This window comes from Sminthopsis crassicaudata, chromosome 2 (assembly GCF_048593235.1).
Source record: "Sminthopsis crassicaudata isolate SCR6 chromosome 2, ASM4859323v1, whole genome shotgun sequence".
Classification (NCBI taxonomy): Eukaryota; Metazoa; Chordata; class Mammalia; order Dasyuromorphia; family Dasyuridae; genus Sminthopsis; species Sminthopsis crassicaudata.
In genome coordinates, this window is record NC_133618.1 from 354,649,218 (window position 1) to 354,670,638 (window position 21,421).

A 21,421-nucleotide genomic window follows, 5' to 3' on the forward strand; every position below is an offset into this window, starting at 1 on the left:
GCCAGTTGCAACTTTTATAAATCTCATTGTTCTCATCCAAAATGAAGCTAAAAATCCCTGTCACCCCTACCTATTGTAAGAAAAAATTGGAGCTATGGATTTGAACATGCTTGAGAAAGTGCTTACAAGGGTAGTAGGTAATTACTATACATTTTCCATACACTAAATGATAATATTTTAAGTAGATTTGCTCTGATACAACATTTTACATAGGAAGAAAAAATCAGGTTTCTTAATAAATGCATTATGTAGTGGTTTTGATAACAAGTGAGCTGTATATAGTGAACTAGTTCTAATATCCTAGAGTTGTTCAGTTCTGAGCACATGTGAAACTACATGATCCAGTGGAAATCACAACTGCTGAATTGGGGAGTGACCAGCCAAGAATAAGCAGAGTCAGAATAGCCCAGTTTTTTCCCCACAACTCTTATCTGAAAACCAAGGAAATGTACCAGATCCAGTTCTGATCAGAAAGTCCAAGAAAAAAAATCAAAGTGAGTCAATTTTCCAGCTCAGTTCAGTAAAGGAGGACTTACACATTTACAAATAGTGGACATAAGGTCTAAGGAACAGGATAGTATACACAATATTCTAACCTATGTTCTTAATAGTAGCCTGTGTGTAGAGGCAAAAAGAGGCCCAGAATGGAGGGGCTGACTCTGTTTAGGAAGCATGAGCAGGTCTCTACCAGAGAAATTCATTCATTCACACTGCATAGAAAGGTCACAAATCTCATGCGGGGACCTTTGTCTAAGGGAGTTGAATCAGGGAAAGTAGCAGTCAAAGGCCCAAGGCTTTTCCAGTTAGTAAATAAACATTATGAACTTACCAAGTGCCAGATACTGCTAAGAGTTGGAAATACAATTATAACTTGAAAGACAGCCTGTCCTTTTTCTTGCATTCTAATGGAGGCATAAAAATGATGATAGGAGGAGGGGTTAAAGTACCGGATGAGAACGTGGCAGAATTCTTGGGAAATGAGCCAGCAGTACAGTATAGAGAGGAATGACACAGTTGGTCCAACTATCCCTCTTAAAATGGAACTAATGGGAGGAACCAGCCAATGAAAGAGATAGAGAAACCTCAAAGGCAAAAGGAACTTTCAACATGAGAAATAGTTCAGGAGTGGAGTGAGCTCCAGTGTAAAGAGATTTCTGTAACAAGAGTCCTCTGGAAAATAATGAAGATGTGGTTGGTCTGGGCCTTGTGAGTTGTGCAAGGAGTGCAGTAAAGAGATGTGTGGTTCTGGGAGTGGATCAAGCAAGGTCTCTGATCAGACCTACTTCTGTCTGAAAACTTTTAGTAGAATAACTAAGATGGGAAATCCTGATCAAGAGCAAGTCTGAACCTGCAGATCCTTCCTTTTATCAGCAGTAATCTACTAAAGCTCCAAGAAGGGGCAAGTCCACAATTATATTGCTTAGACCCAAACTTAGATCAGGAGCTTGCAAAAACTCAGACCAAGAAAACAACAATCAGATTTTAGCCTTCATCAGACAACTTTATGTGCATTGAAAATCTGTAGTATCCAGTTGGAGTTAGCTGCCACTCAGATCTTTGAAGTATTTACCCATTACCCAGGAAAAGCAATAAAAGACCCAAGAAAACAGAAAATAACAACAAAAAAGGCCCAAATATTCCTTTCAGAAGTGTGTGGGACCCGGCTTAAATGTCTTAATTTGAGAGATGGGCTTAGAAAAATGAGTAAACAAACAAAAAGCATCCCATCATAAAGAGCTATTATGATGACTAGGAAGCCCAAAACACAAACCCAGAGAAGGGGTCTTTGAAACATTTTCAATCAAAGCCACACAGCTTAGGAATAATTTCAGCTAAAATTCCTAGAAAAAAGGCAAATTTAAAAAAAATTAAAATTATAAGCAAAACAAAAGTACTAGAGGAAAATGACAGACAAGAAATGAATTTATGTGTGAAAGAATTGGGGTGTGCATTATGGGGAATTGACAGCTTAACACAAAAGGTACAAAACCTTATTCAAGAACAAAATATAAGTTAATGATAACATAAGAAGACAAGTAATATTAAAACAAAGAAAAACATTGAAAAAATAGAGGAAATGTATAAGAGATAACAACAACAACAACAACAACAACAACAACAACAACAAAACAAACAAAAAACAACTGACCTAGAAAATAGATCATGGGGATTTAGACTTTAAAGAATCATAGGACTATAAAAGCAAAACAAAACAGAACCCTGGGAATTGTGTTTTAAGAAATCATGAAGAAAAATTGCTCAGATTGCTTAGAACTGTGGGAAAAAATGAAAATAAAATTCTACTGGACACCGACCAAAAGGTTCCCCAAAATGAAAAACTTCTCGGGAGTAGCAGTCAAAATCTAAAGCTTCCAGGCCAAAGGGGAAAAAAAAAACACTACAAGAAAGCAGAGAAGGAAAAACATTCAAGACCTGGGAACTACAATATTAACTGTATATTTTAATGAGGTTTTTCTTTTTTAATAAATTTCTTAATTGGAGAGGATATTTGAATTGGCAAATTATAAATTATTGTGAAATAAATGTACTTGTTAAAAGGAAAAAAAAAAACTGGGATTGGTCTTTTAATAAGAAAAGATGAAGAAGGGCAGGAGATCAGAGGCAGATTGTATCAAACCTAAATTACTAGTGCTGTGCATAGAGTTCTGTCTATGCATTTCAAAGTTTCTATGTGGCTTTGGTCTTTTCATTAGACATATTTAAAATAAAATGGATGTGCTACAGAAAAAAGAAAAGAAAAATTATCTCGGATAATCAGGGTTTGCAAGTAGAAAACTATATAAACAGCAAAGAGCGGAAGAGAGAGAGAGAGAGAGAGAGAGAGAGAGAGAGAGAGAGAGAGAGAGAGAGAGAGAGAGAGAGAGAGAATACATGTGCATGTTCATGCTTATGTGTGTGCATGTGTGAAATGAGTAACTCTTAAACCTTACTTTCATCTTAAGTGATCAAAAGAGGACAAGACTATGTCTACACATAGGTAGGTTCAGAAAAACAATTCCCTCAATAGGAAAACAGGAGGAAAAGAAAAAATAAAAAAGGGGAATAAATAAGAAAGAAAGTGTAGATTCAAAGAGAGATTAGTTAGAAACAAAACAAATTCTTTTTTTATTTGTTATTCAGAAATTTTCTTTTGTTTTATTAAAGCTTTTTATTTTCAAAACATATATGCATGAATTATTTTTCAACATTGACCCTTGAATAACCTTGTGTTCCAATTTCCCCACCTTCTCTCCTTCCCTTCCCCTAGATGGCTAGTAATCCAGTATATATTAAACATGGTAAAAATATATGTTAAATCCAATATATGCATAAATATTTATACAATTATCTTGCTGCACAAAAATATCAGATCAAAAAGGAAAAAAAAATGAGAAAGAAAATGAAATGCCAGCAAACAACAACAAAAAGAGTGAAAATGCTATGTTGTGATCTAAACTCAGTTCCCATTGTCCCTTCTCTGAGTGCAGTTGGCTCTTTTCATCACAACATCATTGGAACTTTTTTGAATCATCTCATTGAGGAAAAGAGACATGTCGAGGCGGAGCCAAGATGGTGGAGAAGACAGACGCGAATTTCTAAGTTCCCTTCTACCCTCAATACCAACTAGTTAAATCAAACTCAAAAATAACACTGGACTGATAAAAACCACAAGGATTAGAAGCACAACTTACCAGCTGAAGAGAATCTGGAAATTCGACAGAAAAGGTCAGTTCTGAGGGGAGGAAAAGAAAGACCAGCATAGACAGGGTTGGACTAGAGGCTAGCACATTGTGCCAAATGGGCTGGGGAGAACTCTGGGATCAGAGAAACCACCGAGGTAGAGGAATCTGGCAAAGTCTGATAGCTCTATTCTGCTTATAAAACAGCACATCAGAAGATAAATAAGCCACTTTAAAATATAAAGCCAGAAAATATAATCACCCCAAACTGGAAGTGACCTAACATCTACCTTGGCTTGGCTATGCAGCCACCTTCTGCTGTCTGGGGCTTTTCCTTGGGGCAGTTAAGAACCTGAACAGCAGGGAGACACAGCCTGGGGCAGCCTCTATTTGTTACATACTTCTAGCATGTATTATGGTACTATGTTACTACGTTATTATGTGCTTATGTAATTTATGTAATTATGTGTAATACCCCTCATATTGATGGATTTATGTTTCAAGGTCATGACTACCCTATGTTCTAAATCAAAAGAAAGGGGGAGATGTTAGGATTACCAGGTGAGAACTCAGGTTGTCTGGACAGTGACAAGGTGAGAACTCAGGTTGTCTGGACAATTACAAGGTGAGAATTCAGGTTGACTTGACAGTTCTCTGGCTCAGACCTTTGGTTCAGGCCTTTAAAGGGAGTTTACACCTTAGGAACTCTAGGAGGAGCAAGCTCATTGGTTGAAGTAATGTTTCCCAGAAGCCCTTGCGTTATCCCACACCCATTCTCTGGGAGAATAAAAGAAGGGCAGCATTGGGTCTGAGAGAATTGACTCTGGGATAAAGTCTTGACACCAGTAGGCTGAAAGGAGACCAGTCTGATTTGAGAAAGGACAAGAGTTGGAGGAGATTCAGAGCTCCCAAGAAACTTGTGCACAGAGGAAAAGATTTTACAGATCTCCTCCCAGAGAAGGATTATAATTGAGCAGACGACTGGACCCTCACAATTCAAGAACTTTACAAATTGGCGTCCACATGTGGGACAAGGACTTTTGCTTATCCTGACAAGGACTTATTCTGAGCTGTTCAGAGGAGCTAGACCGGACCATCGCAATTTGGCGCCTGAACAGGGACAAGCCTCCAATCCAGATCTAAGTCTCTCTGACCCAGAACCGTGAGTAACAAGGAAACTTTGTTAAAGATTAAGTGAGAGTTCTAATAGACAAATAAGGAACTTAACTTGTTAAGGGCTAAATCAGCAATCTTTTATAGCTGAAATGGGGCAGATGTTAGCTAAAGACAATCCCTCGACCTCAGCTGACTCAGCCCCAGCCCCAGAGGCAGCCTCAGCTCCAGCCCCATTCAGGAGTGGTACTATAGAGAGTATAAATAAGATAATTGAGGAGCAGAGTTTACTTGTAACCTGGGTACAGATTGCTAAACTCTTGGCTGCATTAAGACGCACATCCCCTTGGTTCTTAGAGGAAGAAAAGATAGATGTAGATAAATGGAAGCTAGTGGGATTTGAAATGAAAGAATTTCATGCAAAAAATAGGCCTCGTTCAATTTCTGCAGAGGTATTTTATATCTTCAATATAGTTCAATTAGCCTTAAACTATCGAGCAAGTTGTAGGAGAAGGAAAAGTTTTAAAAATGAACAGAGGAGGAAGTGTGAGGAAAAAAGGGAAAATCAAGATCTTGCCCAAGAGCAAGAGGATTTAAAGGAGGAATTAGGGTGTGATGACTCTAACTCTCTTGAAGAAGCTTCAACCCCGCTTAGAGATCAGATTATTGACAGGCCCACATCAACTCCACCTTGAGAGGTGGAGGAAGAAGGGGGAGGGGAAGAGGCAGAAACACAAAGAGAATTGCCTGTGAAGCAGCCTAAACCTATGACAAGATTAGAAAAAGCATTGGTTAAAGCTAAGAGAGAAGGACAGGATATAAGTGATTTTATACATGCATATCCTGTGATTGAAGACTGACTCTGTAGGTCAAAAAGAGAGAAGATATGCACCTTTAGATTTGAATAAAATTAAGGTTTTGAAAAAAGGTTGTACCCTTTATGGGGCTACATCAGCTTATGTTAAAATGTTACTAGATGGTTTCTCTTATGAAGTCCTAACTCCGAATGATTGGAAATCCATAGCAAGGACATGCCTAGAACCTGGAGAAAATTTGTTATGGCTTGCAGAGTTTCATGAATTATGTAAAATCCAAGTCAGATGCAATTTGGAAATAGGAGTTAACACACAATTCACTTTTGAGCACTTAGCTGGTGAAGGTCAGTATGGAGAGAATTCAGAACAGATTAATTATACCATGACAATATATGAGCAAATTGCTAAGGCTGCAATAAAAGCTTGGAGTGTCCTCCCTGGACAAAAAGATCGGGGAGAGGTTTTCACTAAAATAGAGCAAGGTCCCAATGAACCTTTTGCAGATTTTGTGAGACGTTTGCAAACTGCTGTCAAAAGAACTATTGGAGAAAATGCAGCTACAGAAATAATGACCAGACATCTGGCTAAGGAAAATGCCAATGAGATTTGCAAAAGAATTATATGGGAATTAGACAAAGATGCTTCTTTAGAGGAGATAATAAGACGCTATGCTACAATGGGAACAAATGCTTTTTACACCTGGACAAGATGAATGTGGAAAGACAGGGTCCCTCCTGGCAAGGGACTTCTAGAGAAATTCATTGATGTTTTCAATGTGGAAAAATTGGATATCTAAGAGCTCAGTGTAGATATGGAGATACAGTGAGAAGACAGGGTAAAAGAAGACCTAAAACTCCATCTCCAAAATATCACAAGGGTCTCCACTGGGCCTCCGAATGTAGATTGACCCAGGGAAATGAGAGGCGGGGCCCAGCTTCAGCCCCCCACGTGGGGCATGATGGCAGCCGAGGTTACATCCAGAGAATTTTAAGACATGATCAATCAGCCAAAAGGCAATCAGATGGAAGAAAGGGATTAAAATTAGGAAAAATAGAGTTGTGTGCAGTAGAGACTACTGAGATACTCCCTGGAGAAGTGAAATCTGTTCCTGTTGAGCCTATGGATCCTTTGCCTCCAGGCACAGTAGGCTTGACCATTTCACCTTCTGAGAGTGCCTACAAAACAGTGTCCATCCATACACTGATGTGGGAAACTATGGTAGCTAATATCCCAGTCACTAACACAGGTAGACAACGTGTGATTTATCAACCAGGAGAAGTAGTAGCACCAGGCTTATTGTTATGTACCCCTTATAAGCAACCTGGTGATAGTTGCCTAGTTTCTGACTCCAATGAACAAAATCCAGGAATATATTGGACAGCAGCTGTGACAGCTGACCGACCTATGCTTACCATTTATATAAATGGAATACCATTTGAAGGATTGGTAGACACGGGTGCAGATCATACAGTTATTAGAGGTGCCAATTGGCCCAGTCACTGGCCAAAGATTAAGGCAGACACCTACATGTCTGGGGTTGGAGGATCAATAGCAGCAGAAGTTAGTGCTAGGCCTTTGAGATGAATATTTGAAGGAGAAACAGGAGTTTTTACTCCTTTTGTGGTTGAAAAAATCCCCATCAATCTGTAGGGAAGAGACATTTTACAGCAGATAGGATTATAAATAAGCACTTCGGCTTTTTAGGCAGGGCTGCTGTTGAAGGCCTACCTGCACTTTCACCGGTTCCTATTCAGTGGAAGACTGATTCACCAGTGTGGGTAGAACAGTGGCCCTTAAGAAGTGATAAAATTCAGGCCTTATTAGACATAGTGAACAAACAACTTGCAGCCTTCTCTAAGTCCTTGGAATTCCTCAGTATTTGTGGTGAAAAAGAAATTTGGAAAATGGAGGATGTTAACTGATCTAAGAAGAGTAAATGAATAGATGGAAACTATGGGAACTCTTCAGCCTGGACTTCCTTCTCCTACTCAGTTGCCAAGAGAATGGACTCTATGGGTTATAGACATTAAGGATTGTTTCTATTCTATCCCTCTAGATAAGGAGGATATGAAAAGATTTGCTTTTTCAGTGCCTAGTGTTAATTTGGCTGAGCCTTATAAAAGATACGAATGGACAGTTTTGCCACAGGGAATGAAAAACAGCCCTACTATGTGCCAAATGTATGTTGCTGCTGCTCTTGCTCCAATAAGAAAAGCATTTTCAAAAGTAATATTGTTACATTACATGGATGATACTTTGGGATGTGCACCTGAGGAGGTCTACAAAAGACCATGGAAACACTAAAGTACTACAAACTGCATATAGATACAGAAAAAATTCAAAGACATGCTCCTTTTCAATATTTAGGATATGAAGTATATCCTAAGACACTCACAATACAAAAGCTTTCTTTAAGAACAGAGAAGTTGAACACCTTAAATGATTTTCAAAAATTAATAGGAGATATCCAATGGATGCGTCCAGTGCTAGGCTTAACTACCAAATCAACTACAACCTCTATATGACATTTTCAGGGGAGACTGCTTTAAATTCACCACGCCAGCTTACAAAAGAAGCACAAGAGGCTTTGAGAGAAGTTGAACTGGCTTTATCCAATGTGGTTGAAAGAGTCACTCAAAAACCCTTGGAAATATCAGTTTTTGCTACAAAAGAGGCACCCACAGCAGTTCTTCATCAAGGAGACAGTGTGATTGAGTGGGTGAACCTCCCAGCACAACCAGAACAAAGCCTTACTCCTTACCCAGTACTTGTGGCTAGGATTTTGTTAAAGGCTAGTAAGAGAGTAATACAATTATCTGGAATAAGTCCTGAAAAAATATACACATTCTATTCTCACGCACAAGTTAATGTATGCTGTGAGACCATCCTAGAATGGCAAATTTTATTGGTCACCGCTCCAAATTTTGCACATGGATCTCCATTAAAGATAACCCGGCTACTAAATAATTGGCGATGGATTTTTGAAGAAAAGGTTTCTTAGGTTCCTCTTAAAGGACCAACAATCTTTACAGACGCCTCCAAAGAAAATATTTGTGCTGTATACTCTCATGATTTAACCATAAAGAGAGTAGTCAGGACTCCTTTTCAGTCCACTCAACAGAATGAATTATTTGCTTTCATGCTAGCTCTTACTTATTACCCAGGAGACATAAATATAATTACTGATTCAGCCTATTCAGTAGATGTAGTACAAAGAATTGCCACAGCCCAAATAAAATTTGCAGCCTCTAATATTTATCAGTTCTTTAAGGAACTTCAAGAGCAAGTGAGAAAACATCCAGGCAAGATTTATATCTTGCATGTCCACTCACATAGTGGACTTCCAGGTCCTATTTTTGATGGAAATTCAAAGGCAGATAGCCTTCTAACCATGTTAGTCAGTAGTCCTTTATTTCAGGAAGCACAAGAATCTCATTCTAAATATCATCAGGCTGCTTGAGCTTTACATTTACAATTTGGAATCACAAGAGAGGAAGCTAGGAGCATAGTAAAAAGCTGTACAACTTGTCTTCCTTTCCACACTCCTACACTCCCTCCAGGGAAGAATCCTCGTGGTTTGAGACCCAGTGAAATCTGGCAAATGGATGTGACCCACTATAAATCTTTTGGTCGTCTGTCTTTCATCCACATGGTAGTAGATACCTTTTCAGGATTCACTTTTGCCGTGCCAACAGCAAAAGAAACAGCCCGAGTGGTCACTGAATTCCTTATCCAAGCATTTGCAATTATGGGTGTGCCACAAGAAATAAAAACAGATAATGGACCTGCATATAGTTCTAAACATTTTGCGCACTTCTGTGCACAGTATAAGATATTACACATTACTGGAATACCTTTTAATCTGCAAGGTCAGGCAATAGTAGAGAGAAGAAACAGAGACATTAAGACACTCCTCCAAAAACAAAAGAAAGGGGGAGCCTCAGGTAGCCCTAGGGAACTTCTAAATTTAGTTCTCTATACCATTAATTTTCAAATTTTTGACAAAGATGCACTGCCTCTGGCAGACAGGTTTTATAACCCACCAGAAGGGCAGTGTCCAATGCGAGCAGCTCCATTGTCCTTAGATAATCGCCAGGTGATGTGGAGAGACCCAGAAAGTGGTGAATGGAAGGGACCAGATAGATTAACTGTCTTGGGGAGAGGGTTTGCTTGTATTTCTTCAGCAGGAAAACAAATCAGATGGGTGCCAACGAGTTGCATTCGCCTTGTCCATCAGAGACAGACAGAAAAAGAGAAAGACCTCAAAACAAAGGAGAAAATCTAAGAAACATCTGACACTGAAAGAGCATGGCTAACAAGAAGACTGTTAAAGAACTTTAAAAACCAGCAAGAATCATTGTACTTCCTAACACAAGATGAGACTAATGGACATTTATAAATTTTCAATTTATGATTATTTGATCATGTTATTTGTTACATACTTCTAGCATGTATTATGTTACTATGTTACTATGTGCTTATGTAATTTATGTAATTATGTGTAATACCCCCCATATTGATGGATTTATGTTTCAAGGTCATGACTACCCTATGTTCTAAATCAAAAGAAAGGGGGAGATGTTAGGATTACCAGGTGAGAACTCAGGTTGTCTGGACAGTGACAAGGTGAGAACTCAGGTTGTCTGGACAATTACAAGGTGAGAACTCAGGTTGACTTGACAGTTCTCTGGCTCAGACCTTTGGTTCAAGCCTTTAAAGGGAGTTTACACCTTAGGAACTCTAGGAGGAGCAAGCTCATTGGTTGAAGTAATGTTTCCCAGAAGCCCTTGCGTTATCCCACACCCATTCTCTGGGAGAATAAAAGAAGGGCAGCATTGGGTCTGAGAGAATTGACTCTGGGATAAAGTCTTGACGCCAGTAGGCTGAAAGGAGACCAGTCTGATTTGAGAAAGTACAAGAGTTGGAGGAGATTCAGAGCTCCCAAGAAACCTGTGCACAGAGGAAAAGATTTTACAGATCTCTTCCCAGAGAAGGATTATAATTGAGCAGACTACCAGACCCTCACAATTCAAGAACATTGCACCAAACTAAGGAAAAAATAGTGCAAGCAGCTAGGAAAAAACAATTCAAATATCAAGGTGCCACAATAAGGGTCACTCAAGATCTGCCTGCCTCCACATTAAAGGATCAAAGGGCCTGGAACCTGATATTCTGAAAGGCAAAAGACCTAGTAATGCAACCAAGAATAAACTACCCAGCTAAGTTTAGCATTTTCTTCCATGGAAGAAGATGGACATTTAAAGAAACAGAGGAATTCCATTTGTTTCTTAGAAAAAAACCAGACTTAAACAAAAAAATTTGATCTACATCCACAAGACTCAAGAGAAGCAGAAAAAGATAAAAAGAACTCTTGAGAACTGTATTTCTGTTGTGGATATACAGAAAGTCCACATGGATAATTTGATTTTACTGATATAACATAAAAAAGGGAAGTAGTAAAGGGAAGGGGATAGTATCAGAAAACAGGAAAGGAGAGATAAAAAGAGGAAAACTACATCCCAGGAAGAGGCAAAGAAAATTTACCACATCTGAGGGAATTTAGAGAGGGGGAGAAACATTGTGTGAATCTTATTCTCATCAGAGTACGTTCAAAGAGTAAATAATTGACATATTTGTTTTTCAGAGAATTCTCTCTCACCTTATTATAAGGGGGGAGAGGAAAAGGGAAAAAGAAAAGAGGAATAAGGGAAGGGTACAAGAAAGGGGAAGGAACTTAAAAGGAGGGGGGAGGGATACTAAAAAGGGAGGGCTGTGTGACACAAGTGGGATCCATAAATTCAATACTGGAGAAGGGGTTCAGAGGGGACAAGGGGAAAAAAGCATAATCAGGGGATAATATGATGGCAGGAAATACAGATGAACTCTCCCATTAAATGGAGGCAGATAGCAGACTGAATCAAAAGTCAGAATCCTACAATATGCTGTTTATAGGAAACACATTTAAAGCAGGGAGATACATACACAGTAAAGGTAAAAGGCTGGAGCAGAATCTATTATGCTTCAGGTGAAGCCAAAAAAACAGGGGTAGCCATCCTTACCTCAGATCAAGCAAAAGCAGAAATTGATCTAATTAAAAGAGATAAGGGAGGAAACTATATCCTGCTAAAAGGTAGCAAAAATAATGAAGCCGTATCAATACTAAACATATATGTACCAAGTGGTATAGCATCTAACTTCCTAAAGGAGAAGTTAAGAGAGTTGCAAGAAGAAATAGACAGCAAAACTATAATAGAGGCAGATCTCAACCTTGCACTCTCAGAATTAGATAAAGCAAACCACAAAAAAAAAAAAAAGAAAAAGGAAAAAAGAAAAAAAGGAAAAGAGACATGTCTATCAGAATTGATCATCATATAATCTTGTTGCCATGTACAATGCTCTCCTGCTTCTGCTCATTTTACATAGCATCAGTTCATGTAATTCTCTCCAGGCTTCTCTGAAATCATTCTGCTTATCATTTCTTATAGAACAATAATATTCCATAACAATCATATATTCCATAATTTATTCAGCTATTCTCCAACTCATGGGCATCCATTCAGTTTCCAGTTTTTTTGCCATTACAAAAAGGACTGCCACAAACATTTTTGCACATGTGGGTCTCTTTCCCTTCTTTAAGATCTCTTTAGGATATAATCTCAGAAGAAACACTGCTGGTCAGAGTATGCACATTGTGATAGCTCTTTGAGCCCCAGAATGGTTGGATCAGTTCAGAATTCCATTAACAATGTATTAGTGTCCCAGTTTTCCCACATCCCCTCCAACATTTTCATTATTTTTCCTGTCAATTTAGCCAATCTGAGAAGTGTATAGAATTGTCTTAATTTGCAATTCTCTGATCAATAGTGATTTAGAGCACCTTTTCATATGACAAGAAAGGAAGAAATTTCTTCATCTGAAAATTGTTTATTCATCTCCTTTGACAATTTATCAATTGCAAAATGGCTTGGATTCTTATAAATTTGAATCAGTTCTCTATATAATTTAGAAAAAAGGCCTTTATGTGAACCTTTGAATGTAAAAATATTTTTCCAGTTTATTGCTTCCTTTCTAATCTTGTATGTTAGTTTAATCAAAACAAATTCTAACTGTAGAAGGTGAATGATGAAGGATTTATTTATTTATTTATTTGTATATAAGGAAACTTTTTTTTATTAATTTTATAATTATAATTTTTGACAATATGTATGCATGAGTAATATTTTTATAACATTTTATAACATTTTTCCAGATTTTTCCAGATTTTCCCCTCCCTCCCTCTACTCCCTCCCCTAGATGACAGGCAATCTCATACATTTTACATGTGTTACAGTATAACCTAGATATAATATATGTGTGTAAATCCAATTTTCTTGTTGCACATTAAGTATTGGATTCCAAAGATATAAGTAACCTGGGTATATAGACGGTAGTGCTAATATTTTACATTCACTTCCCAGTGTTCCATCTCTGGGTGTAGTTATTTCTGTCCATCATTGATCAACTGGAAGTGAGTTGGATCTTCTTTATGTTGAAGATATCCACTTCCATCATAATATATCTTCATACAGCATTGAAGTGTACAGCGATCTTCTGGTTCTATTCATTTCACTCAGCATCAGTTGATGTAAGTCTCTCCAAGCCTCTCTGTATTCCTCCTGCTTGTCATTTCTTACAGAACAATAGTATTCCATAACCTTCATATACCATAATTTACCCAACCATTCTCCAATTGATGGGCATCCATTCAACTTCCAGTTTCTACAACAAAAAGAGCTGCCACAAACATTTTGGCACATACGGGTCCCTTTCCCTTCTTTAGTATTTCTTTGGGATATAAGCCCAGTAGTAGTACGGCTGGGTCAAAGGGTATGCACAGTTTGATAACTTTTTGGGCATAGTTCCAAATTGCTCTCCAGAATGGCTGGATTCTTTCACAACTCCACCAACAATGTATCAGTGTCCCAGTTTTCCCACATCCCCTCCAACATTCATCATTATTTGTTCCTGTCATCTTAGCCAATCTGACAGGTGTATAGTGGTATCTCAGAGTTGTCTTAATTTGCATTTCTCTAATCAGTAGTGATTTGAAACACTCTTTCATATGAGTGGATATAGTTTCAATTTCATCATCTGAGAATTGTCTGTTCATATCCTTTGACCATTTATCAATTGGAGAATGGTTTGGTTTCTTATCAATTAGGGTCAGTTCTCTATATATTTTGGAAATGAGACCTTTGTCAGAACCTTTAACTTTAAAAATATTTTCCCAATTTGTTACTTCCCTTCTAATCTTGTTTGCATTAGTATTGTTTGTACAGAAACTTTTTAGTTTGATGTAGTCAAAATCTTCTATTTTGTGATCAACAATAATCTCTAGTTCTCCTCTGGTCATAAATTCCTTCCTCCTCCACAGGTCTGAGAGGTAGACTATCCTCTGTTCCTCTAATCTATTTATTATCTCATTCTTTATGCCTAAGTCATGGACTCACTGACAATTTCTTTTAAATTTTGGTCTTTCAAATTACAGAATTTTCTTCTCATCCTGAAATTTGAAGGTGGATAAACATGTCCATTTTCACTCAGGTCTTTTGGTCTGTGATGTTTCCAGCTAGCTATAGTGTAAAGGGCAGAGTAATAGATTTGGAATCTGATGACCCAGCTTCATATATCAGCCCTGCTAACCCCTAGTTATGAGATGGTGGACAAATCCATTCATACTTAGCCTTAATTTTCCCATATGTAAAATAGAAATAGCAATATCTAAAATACCTACCACATAATTGTGATCAGACTACAAGGAGACAAAATACATACAATGCTTTTGAGCCTCAAAAATGAGGAAAGGGATAGGGGTTAGATCTACAATAAAGGAAAATTTATAGTGAGGAAACTTTCTATCAATGTAGGTTGATACCTTCTCTGCAATTTATGTTTTATATTTGTTTAATTTATAAATCTTAAAAAGCCATCCAGAGGACCCAGAGCTTATGTGACTTGTCCAGGGTTCAAAGCCAAACATGTGTCAGAAGTAGAACATGAAACTGAGTTTAAGACCAGATCTCTAGGCATTTTTCCAAAATGGTTTCTCCAATCATTATACACTTCAACTATGATACTATATGAGGATGTATTCTGATGGAAGTGGATATCTTCAACATAGGGAATTCCAATTGATCAATGATGGACAGAATCAGCTACATCCAGAAAAGCAACACTGGGAAATGAGTGTAAACTGTTAGCATTTTTTGTTTTTCTCCCTAGGTTATTTTTACCTTCCGAATCCAATTCTTCCTTTGCAACAACAACAACAACAACAAAATTCAATTCTGCACATATATATTGTACCTAGTATATACTATAACATATTTAATATGTATAGGAATGCCTGCTATCTAGGGGAGGGGAAAAATTCGGAACAGAAGGGAGTACAAGGGATAATGTAAAAAATTACCTATTGCATATGTACTGTCAAAAAATATTTTATATATATATATATATATATATATATATATATATATATATATATATATATATATATATAAAGACAAAATGACTTCTCCAATACACTTCTCCTCAGCTCCCACTTTTCCAGCCTGAATAGTTTGTCATAATATATGACCCATCAATCTCTCTGATAATTATAATTGCTTGTGATATTCAAGCATTAAGGTATCAGATTGTATATTGAGAGATAATCCAACTCCCTCATTTTATAGATAAGTGTGATAACTAAAAAGTTCAAGAGAATGTGTCTGGGTAATTAATCACTTTATTAATCATGCTAGTGGGCAGTAGCATTCTCTCATGCTAAAGATCTCTCATGGGAGTGGCTAAACACTTATATGCTTTTGAAAGAGTAGGTGTTTCTGAGTGAGTAATCAACTCTGATTAGTTAGCAATTAGTGAGAAAAATGAAGTAGACCTATTCTAATGAGGTTCTGGGGATATGACTTTGATTATGTCATTTACTTCCAGAACACCTTTAGCCTGGGGCAATGTAGACAAGGATTCTAACTCCCACCAAAGCCTGAGGAAAGCCTAAATAACTTGATATAGTGGGGTAAAGTTTGGGAAAAGACAGAGATCTTAAAAATGAAAAACAACAATAACTTAGATCTCCCCAATAACTGATTATTTAATCATCATTTCTCTCATAAAGAATTCCAGATTAGGCACTTAATAAATACTTGTCAAAACTGTAAAATTGGCATTTATGTTGTGAGTGAATTGGGATCTTTACCCTCTGGACCCAACACGAAAGAATAAGCCAGAAAGAGAGAGATTGTTTCATTTTTACCAGTTTTAAAAATATGGCCTGTTCAGGTTATACAACCAATTAAAAGAGGCTACAATAACTCAGTAGAGACTCATAGTATTTTCATGTTAATCAATCTGGATATGTCCAGACAAGTTTTGTTATATATTTACCAATTTAAAATTTACCTTTCCAGACTTGGCAGAGCTAAGCTAGTGGAGTAAAGGCAGGGATTCACTTGAGCTCTTCCCCCAAACCTTCAATTACCTTTAAATAATGATTCTAAATAAATTTATAACATCAAAACCCACAAAAAGATGGAGTAGAACAAATTTCTAGTCATGATCAACTTTGGGGGGTTAACAGGAAAGGTCTGTTGCACTAGGGTGAGAGAACAGTAGGGTTCCAGTTCAGACTGTGCTAGAATGGTCTGGGCCCAGCTAGCCAGGAGGAGGTCCTGAGGCCTCTGAATCACTAGCAAGACTGATGGTTTCTGGATGTCTCAGCCCACCGACATCAAGGACAACTTTGGAAGATAGGCGGGTTTGTCTCATTAGGGTAGGAGAGCTTTTGAAAACTACCTGGCCAGGAGTGGGCCATGAGTTGGCAATGATGGCAGAGGTGGTGCAGTGTTGACAGCTTCCAGACATCTCAGCTCACAGGACAAAGGGATTGACCAACTGGTCAGAAGGAGTTCTCGTTAGTAGCATTAAGACAGGTCTTTATTCCTTTATCCATACTCAGATCCAGGACATAGTTCTGGCTCATAATCACAGGGTTAGGAGGAGTACTAACACAGTAGAACTTACAGCCAGAGTGGATTGAGAACTCTCCTCACAGTTCCAGGGCAGAGAAGAATGCTTGTGGTCACTCACAGCCTAGAACATGAGCTGGGACAATAGTAAACACACTTCTCCTTGGATCACACTATCTTGGAAGAACTGAAAACTGACAGGTACCTAGAAGGATCTCTGAAGACAGCTGCACAAAATCCCTGAAGCTTGCAACATTGAACCTTCTACTCTAGGAATAGAGCCCTACTTTAATAAACATTTAAAAGTCAAGTAATAGGCTGGGAAAATGAGCAAACAACAGAAAAAGATTTTGACCATAGAAAATTACTATGGTGACAAGGAAGAAGATAACAGAGTCAAAACTCCTTATATCCAAAGTCTCCAAGAAAAATAAAAATTAATCTTGAGTCATGGAAGACAGCAAAAGGGATTTTGAAAATCAAGTAAGAGGTAGAGGAAAAATTGATAAGAAAAATGAAAGTGATGCAAAAGGAAGTTTAAAAAAAAAACTAATGGAGGGAGGAATGCATTAAAAAGCAAAATTGGCCAAATGGAAAAGGAGGCACAAAAGCTCACTGAGGAAAAAATTCCTTAAAAATTAGGTTTGAGCAAATGAAAACTAATGACTTTATGAAAAATCAAGAAACAATCAAACATAATAGAAAGAATGAAAAATTAGGAAAAATGTGAAATATCTTATGAAAAACAACTAACCTAAAATAGATGCAGGAAAGATAATTTTAAAATTATTGGACTGGGGCAGCTAGGTAGTACTATGGATAGAGCACTAGCCTGAAGTCAGGACGACCTGAGTTCAAATGTGATCTCAGACACTTTTAACAGTTCCTAACTGTGTGATCCTGAGCAAGTCACTTAACACCAAATGCCTCAGCCCCCCCCCCAAAAAAAAAAAATATATATATATATATATTGGATTACTCATGTATAAACTCTATCTTGAACTTTTGTTTGTAGTTTATGGTTAATTTAAAATTTAAAAGGTTAAAATCAAAGAAAATTCATAACATTTACACCTAGATAATATGAGGGATTTTTTTTGCTTTTTATTTACAAGATATATATATATATGTACATACATATATATATACACATATGCATATGTATATATATATTATATATGCATGGGTAATTTTTCAGCATTGACAATTGCAAAACATTTTGTTCCAATTTTTCCCCTCCTTCCCCCTCCCCCCTCCCCCAGATGGCAGGTTGACCAATACATGTTAAATATATTAAAGCATAAATTAAATACAATATATGTATACATATCCATACAGGTATTTTGCTGTACAAAAAGAATCGGACTTTGAAATAGTGTATAATTAACCTGTGGAGAAAATTTAAAAATGCAGGCAGACAAAAATAGGATTGGCAATTCTATGAAGTGGTTCATATTCATTTCCCAGAGTTCTTTTGCTGGGTGTTGTTAGGATTACTAGGTGAGAACTCAGATTGTCTGGACAATGACAAGGTGAGAATTCAGGTTGTCTGGACAATTACAAGGTGAGAACTCAGGTTGACTTGATAAGAGGAGCAAGCTCATTGGTTGGAGTACTTCTTCCCAGAAGCCCTTGCATTATCCCACGCCCATTCTCTGGGAGGATAAAAGAGGCAACATTGGGCCTGGAAAAGCAGTCTGGACTGGGGAACGACAAGAGCTGGAGGAGATCCAGAGCCAGAATTCAGGAAGAAGAAGAGGCTGGCTGGAGGCTCCAGAAGCCTCCCAAGAAACCTGCTCATAGAGGAAAAGATTATACAGAAAAGAAACCTCCTCCCAAAGAAGGATTACAACTGAGAGACGATCAGAACATTACAGGGTGTAGCTGGTTCAATTCATTACTGCTCTATTGGAATTGATTTGGTTCATCTCATTTTGAAGAGGGCCACATCCATGAGAATTGATCATCATATAGTATTGTTGTTGAAGTATATAATGATCTCCTGGTCCTGCTCATTTCACTCAGCATCAGTTCATGCACATCTCTCCAGGCCTTTCTGAAATTGTCCTGCTGGTCATTTCTTACAGAACAATAATATTCCATAATATTCATATACCACAGTTTATTCAGCCATTCTCCAATTAATGGGCATCCACTCAATCTTGAACTTTAAAGGCCCTCCTGAGCCTGATACCACCAGGTATTTCTGCCTCATTCTGTTATAATACATGTTTCCAAAATATGAATTTGTTCAAATACAATTGATTAGGCTTTGAGCACAACAGGAGTTTGAATTTGCTCCTTTGATTTCTTCCTGAAGAAACAACAGGAAGACAGATAGATAACTTTTTGGAAAGCTTTCCCTCTTTCTCTTCACCTGTTGTATTTATAAGGGGCAGCTAGGTCACCTGAAGTCACTGACCCTGAAGTCAGGAGGATCTGAGTGCAAATTGTGGTCTCAAACACTTAATACTTACTAGTTATGTAATCCTGGGCAAGACACTTAACCCTAATTGCTTTGCAAAAACAATAATAATAATAAAATTGAATTCTAATGTCATCTCCAGGAAGTTCTAATTGCTATCAGCAAAGATTTTCCCTCTGCTGTCTTACAAATTTTGTTTTGTACCACTCCAATTAGTCAATTAATATATATATATATATTTATTAACTACTTAATGTGCATTGTAGTAAATGTCAATAATACAAATTTAAAAATGAAACAGCCCCTGCCCTCAAGGAAATAACATTTCATGATGCGTAACAATATACGTAATCAATTAACAAGTATTTTTAAGTGCCTACTATGTGGCTGGCACTATGTTACTAGCAATGCAAATACAAAAAATTTCAACAATCTGCACATACAAATATGTACGATGTAAATAATATGTATAAGGTATTTTTATGGGAAATACACTAGAAGTTGAAGGGATGAAGAAAAGTTTCATGAAGGAGGTGCATTTAAATTGATCTTTGAAAGAAGCTAGGCATTCTAAATGGTGAAGGTGAGAAAGAAATTCATTCCAGGCAAGGAGAAACAGCCTGTTTGAAGGCACAGAATGAGTGTGATGAAGAGAGTGGAGGCCAATTTAGTTCTACTATAATAATATATAAAAAGCTTGCAAAGGCATTGTTAAATGCAAATAAACATTGCATGCAATTGCCTGATAGATTTTATGTTTTTAGGGTGCTTTAAAAATTGGGAATCTCTTTACGTAATTTATTTGATTTTCATCATACCCACATAAGGTAGGTACTGTAGATGTTTTATAGATAAGAAAACAGATTTGCAAAGATTAAGTGACTTGTTCATGGTCTACATGGCTAGTAAGAATGAGACTTAGGACTGGGTCCAGGTCTCTCTGAGTTGTTCACACCATTCTCATGTTTTATTTTTCCCATATTTATTACTTATATTTATTGATAAGGACCATACCTAGGTGAAGGGTCAGGTCAATTTTCTGAAAGCCTCCACAGATATAAATCAGAACATCTGAAGGAGTTGCAAAGCAGTTTTTACTGACACAAGTGTTGCTTACGGACTGGGAATGAAATAAATTGGAGGCAGAGGGAAGAGAAGAGAGGTCAGACAATGCAACTACTGCTCAGTAGGGAGCACAGAGAAAGCATCATCCTCTCACATGAAGGGATCCATTCTACAGGTCTGAGTTAGACCTCCAGCAGCCACTGGCAGGTGACTCCCATATCACAACACATTATGTCTTAAACTTTAATTAGACTAAAATCTTCAATACTTAATGCATGATTTTGCATGCAATAGATGTTTTTTTTTTTTTTTTATTTTTTATTTTATTTTATAATTATAACATTTTTTGACAGTACATATGCATGGGTAATTTTTTACAACATTATCCCTTGCACTTACTTCTATTCAGATTTTTTCCCTTCCTCCCCCAACCCCCTCCCCCAGATGGCAAGCAGTCTTATATATGTTAAATATATTACAGTATAATTTAGATACAATATATGTGTGTAGAACCGAATTTTTTGTTGCACAGGAAGAATTGGATTCAGAAGGTAAAAATAACAGTTTACATTCATTTCCCAGTGTTCCTTTTCTGGATGTAGCTGGTTCTGTCCATCATTAATCAATTGGAATTGGATTAGCTCTTCTCTATGTTGAAGAAATCCACTTCCATCAGCATACATCCTCGTACAGTATCATTGTTGAAGTGTATAATGATCTTCTGGTTCTGCTCGTTTCACTCAGCATCAGTTGATGTAAGTCTCTCCAAGCCTCTCTGTATTTCTCCTGTTGGTCATTTCTTATAGAACAATAATATTCCATAACATTCATATACCATAGTTTACCCAACCATTCTCCAATTGATGGACATCCATTCATCTTCCAGCTTCTAGCCACTATGAAAAGGGCTGCCACAAACATTTTGGCACATACAGGACCCTTTCCCTTCTCTAGTAGTTCCTTGGGGTATAAGCCCAGTAGTAGTATGGCTGGGTCAAAGGGTATGCACATTTTGATAACTTTTTGGGCATAATTCCAGATTGCTCTCCAGAATGGTTGGATTCTTTCACAACTCCACCAACAATGCATCAGTGTCCCAGTTTTCCCACAGCCCCTCCAACATTCATCGTTATTTGTTCCTGTCATCTTAGCCAATCTGACAGGTGTGTAATGATACCTCAGAGTTGTCTTAATTTGCATTTCTCTGATCAATAGTGATTTGGAACACTTTTTCATATGAGTGGAAATAGTTTTAATTTCATCATCTGAAAATTGTCTGTTCATATCCTTTGACCATTTATCAATTGGAGAATG

General features: G+C 37.4%; 1 protein-coding gene across 1 annotated transcript in view; it reads left to right on the forward strand.

Moving 5' to 3' along the window:
* Positions 1–4,028, forward strand: part of KLHL3 (kelch like family member 3) — a 385,747-nt gene extending 381,719 nt beyond the window's left edge. The window contains exon 14 of the mRNA XM_074290821.1: positions 3,489–4,028. Within this exon, the coding sequence (XP_074146922.1) occupies positions 3,489–3,628 (140 nt within the window). The 3' untranslated portion in view covers positions 3,629–4,028. The remainder of the gene's footprint in view (positions 1–3,488) is intronic.
* Positions 4,029–21,421: the final 17,393 nt, after the last annotated feature.